Source organism: Ranitomeya imitator, chromosome 7 (assembly GCF_032444005.1).
Source record: "Ranitomeya imitator isolate aRanImi1 chromosome 7, aRanImi1.pri, whole genome shotgun sequence".
In the NCBI taxonomy this organism is placed as follows: Eukaryota; Metazoa; Chordata; class Amphibia; order Anura; family Dendrobatidae; genus Ranitomeya; species Ranitomeya imitator.
Genome location: NC_091288.1, coordinates 22,124,328 through 22,144,713, shown reverse-complemented (window position 1 = coordinate 22,144,713; position 20,386 = coordinate 22,124,328). Strand labels below are relative to the sequence as shown.

Below are 20,386 nucleotides of genomic sequence, written 5' to 3'. Positions count from 1 at the left end.
GAACGTCTACCATTCGGTACATGGCACATAAGAGTATGCACAAGGTTGGGGGTCCACGTTAAGGTGGTTACAGGGGCTGACTGTCCACAGTTTTCAGATACGGCCCAAGCAGATTTAGGGCCACCCCAGATTAAAAAAGGTTGGGGTTTATGTAAACCCTGTCCAAATGTGGGTGTTCCTTTGTGGGTCATAGGAGATTTGGGATCATTCCCAGGGAATTCCAGATGGGGGATTTGAGTGACAACTCTTGGACTGCAAAGGGCTCATATATTGTCTAGCTCAGGGGCGTTCCTTCTCTATGTCCACCACTGCATTAAAGGGTTAAGTCCAAAAGATCATGTTATCCCCTATCCAGAGGATAGCGTATAACTTGCTGATCACTGGGAGTCCAAACACTTTGAACCCATGCAAAAAGGGAGATCAGGGCTCTGGAACCCTTAGAAGGGGGCTCATGAATAGAGCAGAAGCCTTCATAGGTGACATTCGTTCCATTCATTGTCTATGGGACTGATGAAAGTAGCTGAGCACTATGCCCGGCAGTCCCATAGACAATGAGTAGAGCGAAGATTGAGCATGCGGACCCCCAGCGATTAGGAAGTTATACCCTCTTATATGGATAGGGTAACACTTGTTTAAAAGAAACTTTTAATTTAAATAGGGACCTTGTAATAAAAGTATATTATGATAGTATATTACTTATCCTTAGAATGAAGGCGTCATGCTGCCGGTGTAGCGTTGTGTCCTGTACAGCCGTGGTCCTGGTCACTCGGCCGTGCAGGAGTCTAACTCTATTCACTTGAATGTGGAAGTGCTGCACTCCCTTCATTTTCAGGATTAGTAAGATTCCTACAGGTCAGACCGTCTAAGTGGCAAACACTTTACAAGATGGGAATACCTCTTTAATGATATATATTGTAGTAATCTCATAGTAACAGGACCACCGCAATGAAATCTAATGATTCTGCAAATTACCCTAAATATCAAAGCTCCATAAACTTAGTAAATATATAAGAAAAAATAATAAGGACCTTATAAGAACACCAACAAGCGAAGTCCACCTCCCACTCGTGTAAGCGAAGTTCAACATTACCAACAGCATGGGCCAAATCAAAGCCAACGTAGCACCCCTAGAAAAAATATATATTTGCCTTATTAATTATACATTTCATTAGAATAATTGGAAAATCGTTTCAGCGATGGTTTCTTGAGCTTAAACTTGTTATCATTTTATGGCAGTGCAGTTCCAAAAAAGTAACACAAGAGGGCAGTAGAGAAACGAATATAAACATTCAATGAATAAAAGTAACTAAACTTTCATCACTTCCACTTTTTTTTTAAACCACAACAATATAAATAAAAAAAATAAATAAAAAAAAATAATATATATATATATATATATATATATATATATATATATATATATATATATATATATATATATATATATATATATTGGGTATACTTATAATCGTGCTGACTGCTGACCCTTAGAATCATACCGTCAGGTCATTTTCAATGGACAAGGAACAACTTAAAATACAAAACTTCAAAAACAAAAGAGGAATTATGTTTTCTTTCTTCTTTATTTTTCAGTACATTATATGGTAAAACGAATGCTGTCACTTAAAACTACAACTAGTCCTGTAAACAAACAAACCATGTAGATGGAAAAAGTAAAAATGTATGGCTCTTGGAATAGGGAGAGTAAAAAAAAAAGTGAAAAAATGAAAAAAAAAGTTAAAAGAGGTGATGAAAAGTCTAAAAATGTCTTTTATGACAAAATTGAGCGATCATTATCAAAAGTCAGTATGTAGAGAGGGGAGGAGCTAGAGACAGAGCTCCTCCCTCCCCCTCCCCCGTCCATCTACATAGAATAGAATACAGTGAATGGTGGACCCTGTGTTATCTACTATATATACAGGTGTTATCACTCATTGTACGGAAGGAGGAGGTGAGCTGTGACATCACCTATTGTGAATGGTGGGTCCTGTGTTATCTACTGTATATAGAGGTGTTATCAGTCATTGTACAGGAGGAGGAGGTGAGCTGTGACATCACCTATTGTGAATGGTGGGTCCTGTGTTATCTACTGTATATAGAGGTGTTATCAGTCATTGTACAGGAGGAGGAGGTGAGTTGTGACATTACCTATTGTGAATGGTGGATTCTATGTTATCTACTGTATATAGAGGTGTTATCAGTCATTGTACAGGAGGAGGAGGTGAGCTGTGACATCACCTATTGTGAATGGTGGATCCTGTGTTATCTGCTGTATATAGAGGTGTTATCAGTCATTGTACAGGAGGAGGAGGTGAGCTGTGACATCACCTATTGTGAAAGCTGGATCCTGTGTTATCTACTGTATATAGAGGTGTTATCAGTCATTGTACAGGAGGAGGTGAGCTGTGACATCACCTATTGTGAATGGTGGATCCTGTGTTATCTACTTTATATAGAGGTGTTATCAGTCATTGTACAGGAGGAGGAGGAGGTGAGCTGTAATATCACCTAATGTGAATAGAGGATCATGTGTTATCTACTGTATATAGAGGTGTTATCAGTCATTGTACAGGAGGAGGAGGTGAGCTGTGACATCACCTATTGTGAATGGTGGATCCTGTGTTATCTACTGTATATACAGGTGTTATCACTCATTGTACGGAAGGAGGAGGTGAGCTGTGACATCACCTATTGTGAATGGTGGATCCTGTGTTATCTAATGTATATACAGGTGTTATCAGTCATTGTACAGGAGGAGGAGGTGAGCTGTGACATCATCTATTGTGAATGGTGGATCCTGTGTTATCTACTGTATATAGAGGTGTTATCAGTCATTGTACAGGAGGAGGAGGTGAGTTGTGACATTACCTATTGTGAATGGTGGATTCTATGTTATCTACTGTATATAGAGGTGTTATCAGTCATTGTACAGGAGGAGGAGGTGAGCTGTGACATCACCTATTGTGAATGGTGGATCCTGTGTTATCTGCTGTATATAGAGGTGTTATCAGTCATTGTACAGGAGGAGGAGGTGAGCTGTGACATCACCTATTGTGAAAGCTGGATCCTGTGTTATCTACTGTATATAGAGGTGTTATCAGTCATTGTACAGGAGGAGGTGAGCTGTGACATCACCTATTGTGAATGGTGGATCCTGTGTTATCTACTTTATATAGAGGTGTTATCAGTCATTGTACAGGAGGAGGAGGAGGTGAGCTGTAATATCACCTAATGTGAATAGAGGATCATGTGTTATCTACTGTATATAGAGGTGTTATCAGTCATTGTACAGGAGGAGGAGGTGAGCTGTGACATCACCTATTGTGAATGGTGGATCCTGTGTTATCTACTGTATGTAGAGGTGTTATCAGTCATTGTACAGGAGGAGGAGGTGAGCTGTAATATCACCTAATGTGAATAGAGGATCATGTGTTATCTACTGTATATAGAGGTGTTATCGGTCATTGTACAGGAGGAGGAGGTGAGCTGTGACATCACCAATTGTGAATGGTGGATCCTGTGTTATCTACTGTATATAGAGGTGTTATCAGTCATTGTACAGGAGGAGGAGGTGAGCAGTGATATCACCTATTGTGGATGGTGGATCCTGTGTTATCTACTGTATATAGAGATGTTATCAGTCATTGTACAGGAGGAGGTGAGCTGTGACATCACCTATTGTGGATGGTGGATCCTGTGTTATCTACTCTATATAGATGTTATCAGTCATTGTACAGGAGGAGGAGGTGAGCTGTGATATCACCTATTGTCAATGGTGGATCCTGTGTTATCTACTGTATATAGAGATGTTATCAGTCATTGTACAGGAGGAGGTGCGCTGTGATATCACCTATTGTGAATGGTGGATCCTGTGTTATCTACTGTACGTAGAGGTGTTATCAGTCATTGTACAGTAGGAGGAGGTGAGCTGTGATATCACCTATTGTGAATGGTGGATCCTGTGTTATCTAATTTATATAGAGATGTTATCAGTCATTGTACAAGAGGAAGAGGTGAGCTGTGACATCATCTATTGTGAATGGTGGATCCTGTGTTATCTACTATATATAGAGGTGTTATCAAACATTGTACAGGAGGAGGAGGTGAGCTGTGACATCACCTATTGTGAATGGTGGATTCTGTGTTATTTATTGTATATAGAAGTGTTATCAGTTATTGTACAGGAGGAGGAGGAGAGCTGTGACATCACCTATTGTGAATGGTGGATCCTGTGTTATCTACTGTATATAGAGGTGTTATCAGTCATTGTACAGGAGGAGGAGGTGAGCTGTGACATCACCTATTGTGACTGGTGGATCTTGTGTTATCTACTGTATATAGAGGTGTTATCAGTCATTGTACAGGAGGAGGAGGTGAGCTGTGACATCACCTATTGTGAATGGTGGATCTTGTGTTATTTATTGTATATAGAGGTGTTATCAGTCATTGTACAGGAGGAGGAGGTGAGCTGTGAGATCACATATTGTGGTTACATTGTACTTTTTATAGAGTGTTGTCAGTTACTTTGAGGAGAACTCAAGCAAATATTTCATGTTAATTGGGCACTTATGATCATTACATGGTAGGGACACTCGGTACTATAGATGGCAGAAGGGCACATAGGAGACTTTATTATTTTCAACAACTCTTATAAGTACCTTCACACTGACCAACTTCATAACGATATCGCTAGTGATCCGTGACGTTGCAGCATCCTGGATAGCGATATTGTTGTGTTTGACAGGCAGCAGCGATCTGGATCCTGCTGTGACATTGTTGGTCGGAGCAGAAAGTCCAGAACTTTATTTCGTCGCTGGATCTCCCGCTGACATCGCTGGATCGGCGTGTATGATGCCGATTCAGCGATGTCTTCACTGGTAACCAGGGTAAATATCGGGTTACTAAGCGCAGGGCCGCTCTTAGTAACCCGATGTTTACCCTGGTTACCAGTGCTAATGTAAAAAAAAAAAAAACACTACATACTTACATTCCGGTGTCTGTCGCGTCCCCCGGCCTTCTGCTTCCCTGCACTGTGAGCGCCGGCCAGCCGTAAAGAAGATTACAGCGGTGAGGTCACCGCTCTGCTTTACGGCTGGCCGGCGCTCACAGTCAGTGCAGGAAAGCTCAGCGCCGGGGAACAGACACAAGAATGTAAGTATGTAGTGTTTTTTTTTTTTACATTAGCACTGGTAACCAGGGTAAAAATCGGGTTACTAAGCACGGCCCTGCGCTTAGTAACACGATGTTTACCCTGGTTACCAGGGGACTTCGCATAGTTGGTTGTGTGACAGCTCTCCAGCAACCACACAGCGACGCTGCAACGATCGGGATCATTGTCTAGATCGCTGCAGCGTCGCTAAATGTGACGGTACCTTTATCATCCAGCCAGTGTCATTAAGAACGAGGAGTTCTGGAAGTGATGATCTATGACACAGATCCCTGATCTCACATTATCCTGTCTCCCTGGGATCACATGAAGAGACAGAAGGATCCATACAAGCCTCTTCAAGGTCTTTAGAGTAACTTTCTGCTGAGTTCCTTATAAAATTGTGTTCAAGTGTCAAGTACCAAGAAGAGCTGATGAAGGCAATTGGCTGTTGCAAAAATATTGATTTAATTTTAATTTCTCTTTTGTTCATTTCCTTTGCATTTTTATAACAAAAACACAACTAACAACACTTATACTTTTGAAAGCATTCTTACTTTGCTCTTGTAATGCTTTTCTGAAACTTGTACTCAGTACCATATGTATACATTTATTGTTTATACACTAAATTCACACTATTTGCCGTTACTTTGCACTGAATGTTCTGAAATAATCAATCTCAATAATGGCCACTAGATGGCACCAAGCTACTAAAAAATCCATTCTTCTGCAAAAGACTCAGAGACAGATTAGAAGCTTTAAAAGCAAAATAATGACTCATTTCTTAAGGGCCAAACATAGTGTTCCTTTCTGAGACATTTTACGTAGCAACAAATTAATATATCAGACAAAGTATAATTATTTAGAGATACTAGCATTCAGAAAGCTGAAAATAATGATAAATTGCTGCATATTCCACTTAACTGCTGATTCTTATGTCCTGAGTGCCTAATGCTAGTTGTGTGCAATTTATCCTGCTGCAGATTATAGGGTGATTACACGTCATTGGCAATTCTTTACATTTACAGTGAAAAATGTGTGTGTGTGTGTATATATATATATATATATATACACAGTACAAAGCAAAAGTTTGGACACACCTTCTCGGACTGAGTGACCTTCATTTCTTAAAGTAATGATGGCCACTCTTTTGTCTTTACTTAGCTGCTTTTTTCTTGCCATAATACAAATGCTAACAGTCTATTCAGTAGGACTATCAGCTGTGTATCCACCAGACTTCTGCACAACACAACTGAAGGTCCCAACCCCATTTATAAGGCAAGAAATCCCACTTATTAAACCTGACAGCGCACACCTGTGAAGTGAAAACCATTCCCGGTGACTACCTCTTGAAGCTCATCAAGAGAATGCCAAGAGTGTGCAAAGCAGTCATCAAAGCAAAAGGTGGCTACTTTGAAGATCCTAGAGTATAAGACATCATTTCAGTTGTTTCACACTTTTTTGTTAAGTCTATAATTCCACATGTGTTAATTCATAGTTTTGATGCCTTCAGTGTGAATGTACAATTTTCATAGTCATGAAAATACAGAAAAATCTTTAAATGAGAAGGTGTGTCCAAACTTTTGGTCTGTACTGTATGTACATGCAAATCAGCACGTTTGATAATCCAGCACATGTCAAATATATATATATATACAGTACCGTTCAAAAGTTTCGGGTCACCCAGACAATTTTGTGTTTTCCATGAAATCTCCTACTTTTATTAATCAAATGAGTTGCCAAATGAATGTAAAATCTAGCCCAGACATTGACAAGGTTCGAAATAAAATTTTCTATTTGAAATAATAATTTTCTCCTTCAAACTTTGCTTTCGTCACAGAATGCTCCTTTGCAGCAATTCGAGCATTGCAGACCTTTGGCATTCTAGCAGTTAATATGCTGAGGTAATCTGGAGATATTTCCCCCCATGCTTCCAGAAGCCCCTCACACAAGTACGTTTGGCTGATCGGCACTTTTTGCACCGTACGGACAAGCTGCTCCCACAACAACTCAATGGGGCTGAGATCTGGTGACTGCGCTGGCCGCTCCATTACAGATAGATACCAGCTGCCTGCTTCTTCCCTAAATAGTTCTTGTATAATTTGGAGGTGTGCTTTGGGTTATTGTCCTGTTGTAGGAAGAAATTGGCTCCAGTCAAGCGCTGTCCACAGGGTATGGCATGGCGGCGCAAAATGGAGTGATAGCCTTCCTTACTCAAAATCCCTTTTACCTTGTACAAATCTCCCACTTTACCAGCACCAAAGCAGCCCCAGACCATCACATTACCTCCACCATGCTTGACAGATGGCGTCACACTCTTCCAGCATCTTTTCAGTTGTTCTGCGTCTCACAAATGTTCTTCTGTGTGATCCAAACACCTCAAATCTGGATTCGTCTGTCCATAACACTTTTTTCAAATCTTCCTCTGTCCAATGTCTGTGTTCTTTTGCCCATATTAATCTTTTCCTTTAATTAGCCAGTCTCAGATATGGCTTTTTCTTTGCCACTCTGCCCTGAAGGCCGGCATCCCGGAGGCGCCTCTTCACTGTAGACGTTGACACTGGCGTGTTGCGTGTACTATTTAATGAAGCTGCAAGTTGAGGACCTATGAGGCGTCAATTTCTCAAACTACAGACTCTAATGTATTGTCTTGTGGCTCAGTTGTGCAGCGCGGCCTCCCACTTGTCTGGTTAGAGCCTGTTTGTGCTCTCCTCTGAAGGGAGTAGTACACACCATTGTAGGAAATCTTCAGTTTCTTGGCAATTTCTCGCATGGAATAGCCTTCATTTCTAAGAACAAGAATAGACTGTCGAGTTTCACATGAAAGTTCTTTTTTTCTGGCCATTTTGAGAGTTTAATAGAACCAACAAATGTAATGCTCCAGATTCTCATCTAGCTCAAAGTAAGGTCATGTTTATAGGTTCTCTAATCAGCCAAACTGTTTTCAGCTGTGCTAACATACTTGCACAAGGGTTTTCAAGGGTATTCTAACCATCCATTAGCCTTCTTACACAGTTAGCAAACACAAAGTAGCATAAGAACACTGGAGTGATGGTTGTTGGAAATGGGCCTCTATACACCTATGAAGATATTGCATTACAAACCAGACTTCTGCAGCTAGAATAGTCATTTACCTGTTATGATCCGGTGACCTTGGAGCCGCATGAATAACTTTCACTGGAGTAGGTGGTAACTGTACTGACCGCAAATCCTGATCTGACACCGCAACTAGAAGTAGCCATGGGGTGTGCCTAACAAACCCTAGACACCTCGTCACAGCCGGAGGACTAAATACTCCTATAGATAGAAATAGGAATACTACCTTGCCTCAGAGCAGAACCCCAAAGGATAGGCAGCCCCCCACTAATATTGACTGTGAGTAGGAGAGGAAAGACACACGTAGGGAGAAAACAGGATTTAGCAATAGAGGCCACTCTAGCTAAAATAGGAAAGGATAGGACAGAGTTCTGTGCGGTCAGTATTAAAACCCTTCTAAAAATATCCACAGCAGATTATACAAAAAATTCCTCCATCTAACTAAAGACGTGGAACATATATCTGCAACTCCAGAAAATCCTACACACAGAGCAGAAATACAATACAAAATCCAGCACACAGCATGTGTGCCATAGAAAAAAACAGACACTTATCTTTGCTGAATTGGCAGCTAAGCAGGAGAAACCAGACAGAGGTCCAACACCTCCCAACAACCATTGACAACTGGCAAGGACTAATGAATCCTGCAAACCTAAATACACCAGTCAGAATTGCAATCAGCAGAAACACCTGACCATGACTGCAGCCCTGGGACAACTGCATTACCACCTACAACCACTGGAGGGAGCCCAAAAGCAGAATTCACAACAGTACCCCCCCCTTGAAGAGGGGTCACCGAACCCTCACTAGAGCCCCTAGGCCGATCAGGACGAGCCAGATGAAAGGCATGAACCAAATCAGCGACATGGACATCAGAGGCAAAAACCTAAGAATTATCCTCTTGGCCATAACCCTTCCATTTGACAAGGTACTGAAGCCTCCGCCTCGAAAAACGGGAATCCAAAATCTTCTCAACAACATATTCCAACTCCCCATCAACCAACACAGGGGCCGGAGGATCAACAGAGGGAACAACGAGCTCCACATATTTCCGCAATAAAGATCTATGGAAGACATTATGGATTGCAAAAGAGGCCGGAAGCGCCAGTTGAAAAGACACCAGATTAATAATCTCAGAAATCCTGTAAGGACCAATAAACCGAGGCTTAAACTTAGGGGAAGAAACCTTCATAGGAACATGACGGGAAGACAACCAGACCAGATCCCCAACCCGAAGCCGGGAACCAACACACCGACGATGGTTAGCAAAACGTTGAGCCTCCTCCTGAGACAACACCAAATTGTCTACCACATGAGCCCAAATCTGCTGCAACCTGTCAACCACAGAATCCACACCAGGACAGTCAGAAGGCTCAACCTGCCCAGAAGAAAAACGAGGATGAAAACCAAAATTACAAAAGAAAGGTGAAACCAAAGTAGCCAAACTAGCCCGATTATTAAGGGCAAACTCGGCCAATGGCAAGAAATCCACCCAATCATCCTGATCAGCAGACACAAAGCATCTCAAATAAGTCTCCAAAGTCTGATTAGTTCGCTCGGTCTGACCATTTGTCTGAGGATGAAACGCAGAAGAAAAAGACAAATCAATGCCCAGCCTAGCACAAAAGGCCCGCCAAAACCTAGAAACAAACTGGGAACCTCTGTCGGACACAATATTCTCCGGAATACCATGCAAACGGACCACATGCTGAAAAAACAACGGAACCAAATCTGAAGAGGAAGGCAATTTAGGCAAAGGCACCAAATGAACCATCTTAGAGAACCGGTTGCAAACAACCCAGATAACCGACATCCTCTGGGAAACCGAAAGATCCGAAATAAAATCCATAGAAATGTGCGTCCAGGGCCTCTCAGGGACCGGCAATGGCAAAAGCAACCCACTAGCACAGGAACAACAAGGCTTGGCCCGCGCACAAGTCCCACAGGACTGCACAAAAAAACGCACATCACGCGACAAAGAAGGCCACCAAAAGGACCCACCAACCAAATCTCTGGTACCAAAAATGGCAGGATGACCAGCCAACACGGAACAGTGAACCTCAGAAATCACTCTACTAGTCCATCTGTCAGGAACAAACAGTTTCCCCACAGGACAGCGGTCAGGTCTGTCAGCCTGAAATTCCTGAAGAACCCGTCGTAAATCAGGGGAAATGGCAGAAAGGACCACCCCTTCTTTCAGAATACCGACCGGTTCCAAGACCTCAGGAGAATCAGGCAAAAAACTCCTAGAGAGGGCATCAGCCTTAATGTTCTTAGAACCCGGAAGGTACGAGACTACAAAATCAAAACGGGAAAAAAACAAGGACCATCGAGCCTGTCTAGGATTCAACCGTTTGGCAGAGTCGAGGTAAATCAGATTCTTATGATCGGTCAAGACCAAAATACGGTGCTTAGCTTCCTCAAGCCAATGTCGCCACTCCTCAAACGCCCACTTCATAGCCAACAACCCCCGATTGCTGACATCATAATTGCGTTCAGCAGGCGAAAACTTACGGGAAAAGAAGGCACACGGTTTCATTAAGGAACCAACAGGATCCCTCTGGGACAAAACGGCCCCTGCCCCAATCTCAGAAGCGTCAACCTCAACCTGAAAAGGAAGAGAAACATCCGGTTGGCACAACACTGGAGCAGAAGTAAAACGACGTTTAAGCACCTGAAAGGCCTCAACAGCCTCAGAGGACCAATTCGCCATATCAGCGCCTTTCTTTGTCAAATCGGTCAAGGGTTTAACCACGCTGGAAAAATTAGCAATGAAACGGCGATAAAAATTTTCAAAACCCAAAAATTTCTGAAGGATCTTCACGGATGTGGGCTGAATCCAATCATGAATGGCCTGAACCTTAACCGGATCCATCTCTATAGATGAGGGAGAAAAAATGAAGCCCAAAAAAGAAACTTTCTGCACCCCAAAGAGACACTTAGACCCTTTCACAAACAGGGCATTGTCACGAAGGATCTGAAATACCATCCTGACCTGTTCCACATGAGACTCCCAATCATCGGAAAAAATCAAAATATGGTCCAAATATACAATCAAGAACTTATCAATATAAGTCCGGAAGATATCATGCATGAAGGACTGAAAAACAGATGGAGCATTAGTGAGCCCGAATGGCATCAAAAGGTATTCAAAATCGCCTTCGGGCGTATTAAATGCAGTTTTCCATTCATCACCTTCTGCAAAGGCTGCAAGGGAAAACCACAACGCCTGTCAAACTCAAAGTCCATTAAGTTCAAGGCGGCGCCTGAATCCACAAACGCCATGACAGAAAATGATGACAATGAGCAGATCAAGGACACAGATAACAGAAATTTAGGTTGTACAGTACTGATGGTAACAGAACTAGCGATTCTCTTTGTCCACTTAGGGCAGACTGAAATGACATGGGAAGCGTCGCCACAATAATAACACAACCTATTCTGACGTCTGAATCCTTGTCGTTCCATTCTAGACAGAATCCTATCACATTGCATAGGCTCAGGAATCTGCTCTGAGAACAACGCCACAGCGCGCACAGTTCTGCGCTCCGGCAAGCGCCGATCAATCTGAATGGCCAGAGACATAGAATCACTCAGACCGAAAGGCGTGGCAAACCCCACCATAACATCTTTAACAGATTCAGAAAGACCCTTTCTGAAAGTTGCCGCCAAAGCATCATCATTCCATTTAGTCAACACAGACCATTTTCTAAATTTCTGACAATACAATTCTGCCGCCTCTTGACCCTGAGACAGAGCCAACAAGGTCTTCTCAGCTTGATCCACCGAATTAGGTTTATCATATAATAATCCTAAAGCCTGAAAAAAGGAGGAATGATGAGGGAGGATAGGGAGGAAGGATGAGGGAGGAATGATAAGGGAGGATAGGGAGGAAGGATGAGGGAGGTAAGATGAGGGACAATAGAGAGTATGAGGGAAGAAGGATGAGGGAGGAAGGATTAGGGAGGAATGATGAGGGAGGAAGGATGAGTGATGATGGAGGATAGGGAGAAAGGATGAGGAAGGAAGGATGAGGGAGGATAGAGAGGATGAGGGAGGAATGATGAGGGAGGAAGGATGAGGGAGGATTGGGAGAATCAGGGAGGATATGGAGGATTGATAATGGAGGCTGGATGAGAGAGAAAGGCTAAGGGAGGGAGGAGGAAGGATATGGAGGAGGAGGAGGAGCTCTGATTTTAGTTCCTCACCACCTCACCTCTGGATATAATCTTATCAGTAACAACTGTCATCTCCTATCTCAGTAATGTAACATTCTGTCTTCACCGAATACAGATTTTACCCCAAAATTGACAATTTTGAAAATGAATGATGAGTCCTGGCTGAGAAATAAGCAGGCTTCTCTGATGATTTATATTACAAAGTTGCTTGACTGACTGTTCCAATGTGTCAGAGCGCCCACAATCCCTGCACGATGAACTCCGCTGGTTCCATTTAGAGGAAGCAAGCAGAGATCTTGAAATGATGAATTCAAACCAAGCCAATGAGAATGCCATTTATTATTTATCACACCATGCACTACATGGACAGGTTCCACCATCAATAAGGAAGACCATTTTAACAAAAAAAAAATGCCCCCAACCACTGCAGAAAATGCCCTGAACATGAGGCAGAGCGGCTCTGCTGCCGCACGTGTGTCTCCAGCCTTTTACAGCACAAATGCTTATTCTTATACTTTCTAGTGGTTTATGATGCAGAAAGGAAAGAGCCGGCATTTCATCTAGAAAACGATCCTTTGTGGCTGAGCACAGAACCGCCGGTCTTATCTTGTCTACAGGAGGAGGATTCTTAAAGCCTATTTGTAATTAACCTTGTAAAATCCACCCTGATAATCCGTTAATCACTCAGATCATGTTGAGTGTTTGTAAGAAAATGTACCGTGACTTTAATCCATTGATACGGCCCCGCTGCAGCTTCAGCTGCCGGAACAATAAACTCAATTTATTCCCAGCAAAGGGAGCAAAATGCATTTTTCTAATGCATTAAGACAAAATGTGGTCGTATGGAGACATAAACTCTGCGTATATTTAATATAGCGCGGGAAATGAGAGGATTCTCATTATATAAAGGCACTTTACCTAGAATATTAGGGAACTGCAATGTAAGCAATTTCTTGATGGACAGTTCCTGTAAACACAAGTTTTTTTGGGGGGTTGTTAGCACAGGAATCAATGTTTATATTACAATGTCACTATGGAGGATACAGACATTGTGCTGCCATACCGTCCATAAGCTTTCCATCTTTAAGGACACATTAATAACACTTTATGCTATGCACATACAGTACGCGACGCCCGCTAGAGCCACAAGGTACTTGGAACCGGGTCGGATGGTTCTTAAAGGGATGGTCATGGCAGCAGTGACCCTTGGCGTGCAATAAAAGTGATGAGGAAATGTTTATAAGGGATTTTAACGTGACGCCACCTGTGTTGTTCGGCAATGGATAGCCGACGCTGCTTAAGGAGACCACTAGGGCCAATGGTGATGCAGCTGGGATGGTTCTGTTCCCCACAGGTAGTGCAGGGCCCCAGGTGTACTGGTCCAGTTTGTGAGGGGATTGTGGATGTTGGGGTGCAGGACTGAGGATGTGGGAAAAGGACTTGAGGACACAAAGACTGTAGTTTATTTTATCTTGAAGGGCAGATGCAGTCCGGGGCACTAGTGACAGGTGGTCATGGAGATCCGGGCAGCCTGGAAGCATTTCAGGGTCCACGTAGCCAGGTGGATTTGGAGGCCTTCCCCTCTGTGCTGCTCCCTATGTCATTGGTGCCTTAAGCTCACCCCCCCAAATTCCTGTTACAGTCGGTCCATGAAATGGAACATTTACCCGCATGGCAGGCAGCTTGAGCCTGTTCCAGTTGTCACCCCCTCGTGGTGATTCCGAGCTATCGTATGCTGTTGTGCCTCAGGGTATCAGCTGGGGCCAGGAGACTTGCAATCTCCTGCCCTCCGGGTTGTAGGGCCTGCAGTTCCCACACAACCATGGACTCCAGTGTCCGGTCTTTGGCGCTCAGTCCTGGGATGAGCTCAGTCGCAGCTCCAATCCCCAGGTTCTCCTCACTTGCCTCTTCCTCCTTTATTGTCTGCTTCCCAGACTCAGACTCTCTCTTGACTGACTAACTCCGCCTCCAGGCCAGAATTTATAGGGAAGCTCCCCATAAATCAGGTGATAGAGCTCCCCCTTCTGGTTTGGAGCATGAAAGTTGTTGGATCCTTGTTTTATCTGCTAAGGGGGTCCCTCCTTGCTTCCAACCATGGCATCACCCCCTGTGAGGGAGGCAATGCTACTGTGGCAACCGGACTCCTGGGGTGCCAAACATACAGTCATGGTTGAAAGTGTTGGCACCCTTGAAATTGTTCCATAAAATGAAGTATTTCTCCCAGTAAATTATTACAATTACATGTTTTGTTATACACATGTTTATTTACTTTGTGTGTATTGGAACAACACAAAAGAACAGAAAAAAGGGCACATTGGACATAATTTCACACAAAACTGCAAAAATGGTCAGGACAAAATTGTCGACACAACTTAATATTTAGCTGGAATTTTGGACCACTCGTCTTTTACAAACTGCTCCAGGTCTCTCTTATTTTGCCTTATCCCAACAGCAATTTGAAGATCTCTCCATAGGTGATCAATGGGATTTAGATCAGGACTCATTGAGGCCACTTCAAAATTCTCTAGTGCTTTGTTTCCATCCATCTCTGGGGGCTTCTTGATGTATGTTAGGGGTTATTGTCCTGCTGGAAGACCCATGACGCAAACCCAGCTTTCTGACACTGGACACTACATTGCCACCCAAAATCCTTTGGTGATCTTCAGATTTCATGGTGCCTTGCTCACAGTCAAGGCACCCGGTGCTACAGGCAGTAAAACAACCCCAAAACCTCTTTGAACCTCTACCATATTTGACTGTACATGTTTCTTTGTAGGCCACATTGAGTAAACAGTAGAATGATGTGCTTTACCAAAAAGCTCTATTTTGGTCTCATCTGTCCACAAGTATTTTTGATTGTTCATGTACATTTTGGCAAACTGCAGTCAAGCTTTTTTGTGTCTGTGTGTCAACAATGGGGTCCTCCTGGATCTCCTGCCGTAGCGTTTCATCTCATTCCAATGTGAACAGATAGTTTGTGCTGACAATGATGCACCCTGAGCCTGCAGGACAGCTTGAATTTCTTTGTGGCTGCTTATCCACCATCCGGACTATCCTGCTTTACAATCTTTCATCAATTTTTCTCTGCCATCCACGTCCAGTGAGATTAGCTAGAGTGCCATGCGTTGTAAACTTCTTGATGATGGTGAGCACGGTGGACAAAGGAACATCAAAATCTCTGGAGATGAACTTGTAAACTTGAGATGGTTGATAGTGTTCAACAATTTTGGTTCTTAAGTCCTCAGACAGTTCTCTTCTCCTCTTTCTGTTCTCCATGCTTAGTGTGGCACACACAGACAGACAATGTAAAGATTGGATACTAAGAAAACACTGGCGCTCACCCTGAAGGTCCGACCTCCTCAGCTGCTGGAATCAAACAGGGTTGTGCCCACCCATGTACACAAAATTCAAATAGAAAAAATAGAAACCGAGCTAGAGGACAGGCAGGGAAATAATGCAGAACTGATACAATAAAATAAAATAAAATAAAATGCAGTACCCCTAAAAAATAAGTGCCCCAAAAAAGAAGAAGCGAAACCAATCTTCCTGATGAACTGATCATGCACCAATCATAGAACTGGAATACAACCACCCCCCGCACAGAAATAGGAACAGCTAGCACCTAGTAGATGACCGATATCCGCCAGCTTACCTATATGGGATGGAAGATGCAGCGTGCGATGAACTGCTGGGTCGTAGTGGAACGAATGCTGGTGTAGGCGGTGGATAGGGGGTACAACACTGCCCGTGCCCGGTGGTAAGGTGCAAAGTGGAGACCAGGGGCGCTCCGGCCGGTTGCGCGTCCTGGGAACCACGAGGAATGGAAGAAAAAATGGCCGACTAGCTCCTCCTACTAGTGACGTCACTCAGTATGGAGCGCTGAGCCGCTCAAAAAACCAGGGGGAAAGAAACAGAGATTCAACCAACGCGTTTCAAAGCGACTGCGCGCTTCTTCGTCAGGGTTACCGCTGCTCTGACTCCCAAGCTCTATATGTACTCCACTCGTGATTAGGCGCCTCCCATGCTTTTAACCCCGGACATCCCAGTAAGTGCCAACCCCTCTATATGAAAGTGCAAAATAAAAACCAGCATATCTCCTGCCAGGAGCGGCTGCTGTTTGTATTCAGTCACTACACCCATGCTGCTACTTGCAACATGTATGTATATATTGATAAAACCAATAAAGTTTAATAGTACTAACACATAAATAAAATAAAATAAACACACACGTTAAAATATAATAGAACACATATATGAATACACATGCAGTACAAATCCTGTCTAAACTCAGTAGCCGACCAGGCTTATGTAAATGGGATGTACTAACAATGTGGTCATTAAGGATATAATGGATTAAAAATAAGTTAAAAAACGTACAAACTACGCTAAGGATACGTAAGGGGGGGAAAAAAGAAGAAGCATAAAAGAGGGGAGAAATGAAAATACTCCCGCATTCACAGCTATACCGCTAGGGTGTAGTTTCGGTAAGATAAATGGATTTTTTTTTTTTTTTTACTCTTCCAAAGACCTATGAATACTAATGACCCTCCCCTTTTCTTTTTTCGACCCCGTACCATATTCATAAAAAGACTTTTTAAAGGTTTTTTTATATTATTAATTTTTTATTAAAATGCAAACAGTTCCAATTCTTGATTGAGGCCCCTAGGGGCCAAGCTGTCCAATGTGAAAATCCACTGTGTTTCCACCCTGGACATATTCCCAATGAAGTCCCCTCCTCTTGGGTTTTTATGAACCTGTTGAATGCCAGTAAACAATACCCCTTTGGTGGATTTATTATGCTTCTCCACAAAGTGCCGTGATAGAGGGTGACCCGTGTGGCCCTTCTGGATATTCTTCAGATGTTCCCTGATCCGTGTCATAAGGCACCGCTTTGTTCGCCCCACATAAAGTTTATTGCAGGGACACTTGATCAGGTAAATGACCCCTGTTGAGAAACTTTCCTTAATTATAAATTCCCTGTTTCCGTTTGAATCCTTGAACGTGTTTTGTCGAGTTTTTTTAAAACTGGTGTTTATACAGCTGAAGCAGCTGCCACAAGGTGCAAACCCTCCATTTTGTGGGGTAGTTATCCTCGACCCTCTTGGTCGATTACCCATGGTCAATTTGGTGGTAGGGGCAATCATGTGGCCTAGAGATTGAGCTTTCCTATAAATGAACCTTGGGCGAATGGGTAGATGATCCCCCACTATTTTGTTGCCTCGTAGGACTGTCCAGTGTTTCTCAATGATCCTTCTGAAAAACCTGTGTCCTGCATGGAACTGGGATATGAATGGCAATTGGCCTATTTGGTTTCTGATGTTACCAATATCTAGAGTTTGGGATTTAACTGGGTGTACTAGCTGGTTTCTTGGTAGGGATTCCATTTCCATTCTCGCTTGTTCCAGTAGATTTTTAGGATACCCCTTCTCCAGGAACTGCTGTGTCAGCGCCTCCGCCTCCCTATGATAATCCTCCTCCTTAGTGCAGTTACGTTTGATGCGTATAAACTGGCTCTTGGGTATATTAGTGAGCCATATAGGGAGGTGGCAGCTGGTTATATGAATGAAACTGTTCACGTCTACTTCCTTGTGGTAACACCTGGTGAGCAATTGGTTTCCTTCCACATAAATGTTGAGGTCCAAAAAGTTGATGTTCGTGCTACTTGTGGGGGTAAACTCCAGGCCATATTCGTTTTTATTTAAGCTGGATATAAATATATCGAGTTCATCCTGGGTGCCTTCCCAGATGAACACAATATTGTCGATAAATCAACGCCAAAAAATCAGGCCTTCTTGGAGTTGTCCTGTCGGGTATATCTGTGACTCCTCCCATTTGACTACATACAGGTTAGCGTAGCTTGGGGCAAATATCGTCCCCATAGCTGTACCCCACTTTTGTACAAAAAATTGGTCCTCAAATAAAAAGTAGCTATGTTGTAAAATAAACTGGATACATTCCTGGATGAATTGGGTCTGAGTCTGCGTGTATATACCCAATAGCTCAAGGTAGTTGCCTGCCACCTGGCAACCCAAGTCCTGATTGATGACCGTATACAGAGATTTAATATCCAGTGTGCCCAGAATGTAATTGGGTTTCCAACTCACAGTTTCAAGGACTTGCAGTACATGGCCTGTATCTTTAAGGTATGCCGGAATTAGAGTCATGCATTTCTGCAGATGGATATCAACATACCTAGAGAGATTAGATGTGAGGTTGTTAATGCCCGAGATAATTGGTCTCCCTGGGGGGCACACCGGGTTCTTGTGCAATTTAGGGATGTGGTAAAAAACCGCTATGCTCGGAGTGCGGTTCATCACAAACTCAAACTCTTTCTTATTGAGAATACCCATGGATTTCCCTCTAGAGCATAGGATGTTTAATTTCTTAACAAAATGTGTGGTCGGATCGTTTTTTAGTTTACTGTAGGTGATTTCATCGCTGAGGAGTCTAATTGATTCCTCCCGATACATAGATCTTTTTAGTATCACTATCCCCCCACCCTTGTCCGCCGGTCGGACTATAATGTCATTATTATCTTGCAGTGCTTTTACAGCTGTCCTTTCCTGCGCCGTCAGGTTATAGGGTACGTTCTTAGTTATTTTCCGGCCCATTTTTCGAATATCTGCCGTGACCAGTGTGTCAAATGTACGGAAAGCGTTAGAAAACTCCTGTACAGGAGTAAATTTGGAGGGATTAGATAACGATGTATGAATGTACCCAACTCCGGATACGTTAGGATCGCTGATAGTAGTACCCTCCCTTTTTAAAAAATACTTTTTTAGAGCTAGATTACGTAGAAATTTCTTCATGGAAATATATAGATTAAACGGATTAGGCGCAGATGTAGGTGAGAATTTCAAACCCTTCTGCAATAGAGATATTTCACTTTTTGATAATTGGTGGTCGCTCAAGTTATATATTTTTTGCTCATTACCAATTCCCTTACCCTCTATTTTATTTTTGGGGTGTTTCCCCCCCCCTCCTATCTCTTTTTGATTTGTTGACCTTACCCGGAAAAAATCCCGATTAATGGAGGGACGGTGAGATGGTACTTTGAGACCTCTCGGGTTCCTTCCAAACGTGCTATTTGCTGCTGGGATTTTACCTCCTCTAACCCTTTTATTACTGCTTAACGGTGGATGGGAGCCCCTAGGGTTCTCAATCTGATGATCCCTACTAGTAATCTGCTTGTTATATCCAATGATAGTATCGCGTCCTTGATGCTCCCTTGCATTATTTCCCTGCCTGTCCTCTAGCGCGGTTTCTATTTTTTCTATTTGAATGTAAAGATTGAGTCAACTTCTCCCTGTTTTATCTGGTTTCAGGTGTGATTTACATATTAACATCACCTGTTACTTGCCACAGGTGAGTTTGAACGAGCATCACTTGCTTGAAACAAAGTTGTTTACAAAGTCCTGCCCGTAGATTCCAAGGAGATCAATCATTTTACAATACTTTGTGATATTACAGATAAAACTCTATTGAGAAAAAATAAAAAAATAACATTGCTATTAGGAGAAAACTGGAAAGGGAATGGGATGCTGCTGCCTAATGACCCCATAAATCTGGAGCTGGCGCTCACCCCAAGTCCCATGTACATGGAGTGGTAGTGAGCATGTGCGACCTCTCCACCCCTCACTTTCTAAAGTGGTGTTCACACATGCTCACAAGTCACACGGCTTAGGGCTCCTAATTATCTGAATCTGTGGGGTCCCAGCACTTAGACCCCCAATGATCCTATAAGATAATAATAAATGTTGTTTATAGGACAATCCCTTTAACAGCCCTATAAACCATAGTCAGAACTTCAGCTGCACAAGTTAGGTTAATCCACAAAAGCAACACTTCAGTGACAAACTCAGCTCCGCTACATCTGCCCATAAATCAGCGCAATCACGGCACCGACAAAGACATTTTTTTTTCTTTCCCAATCTAGGTCACTAGTCCGTAATTATCTTTGGCTCCA

The 20,386-nt window shown here is 42.9% G+C and overlaps 1 protein-coding gene across 3 annotated transcripts in view; it reads right to left on the bottom strand.

Moving 5' to 3' along the window:
- The window catches only part of KYNU (kynureninase), a 76,285-nt gene that overhangs the window by 21,889 nt on the left and 34,010 nt on the right, over positions 1-20,386 (bottom strand). For all 3 annotated transcript variants that reach the window (XM_069735344.1, XM_069735346.1, XM_069735345.1), the window contains exon 9: positions 1,029-1,127. In XM_069735344.1, the coding sequence (XP_069591445.1) occupies positions 1,029-1,127 (99 nt within the window). The remainder of the gene's footprint in view (positions 1-1,028; positions 1,128-20,386) is intronic.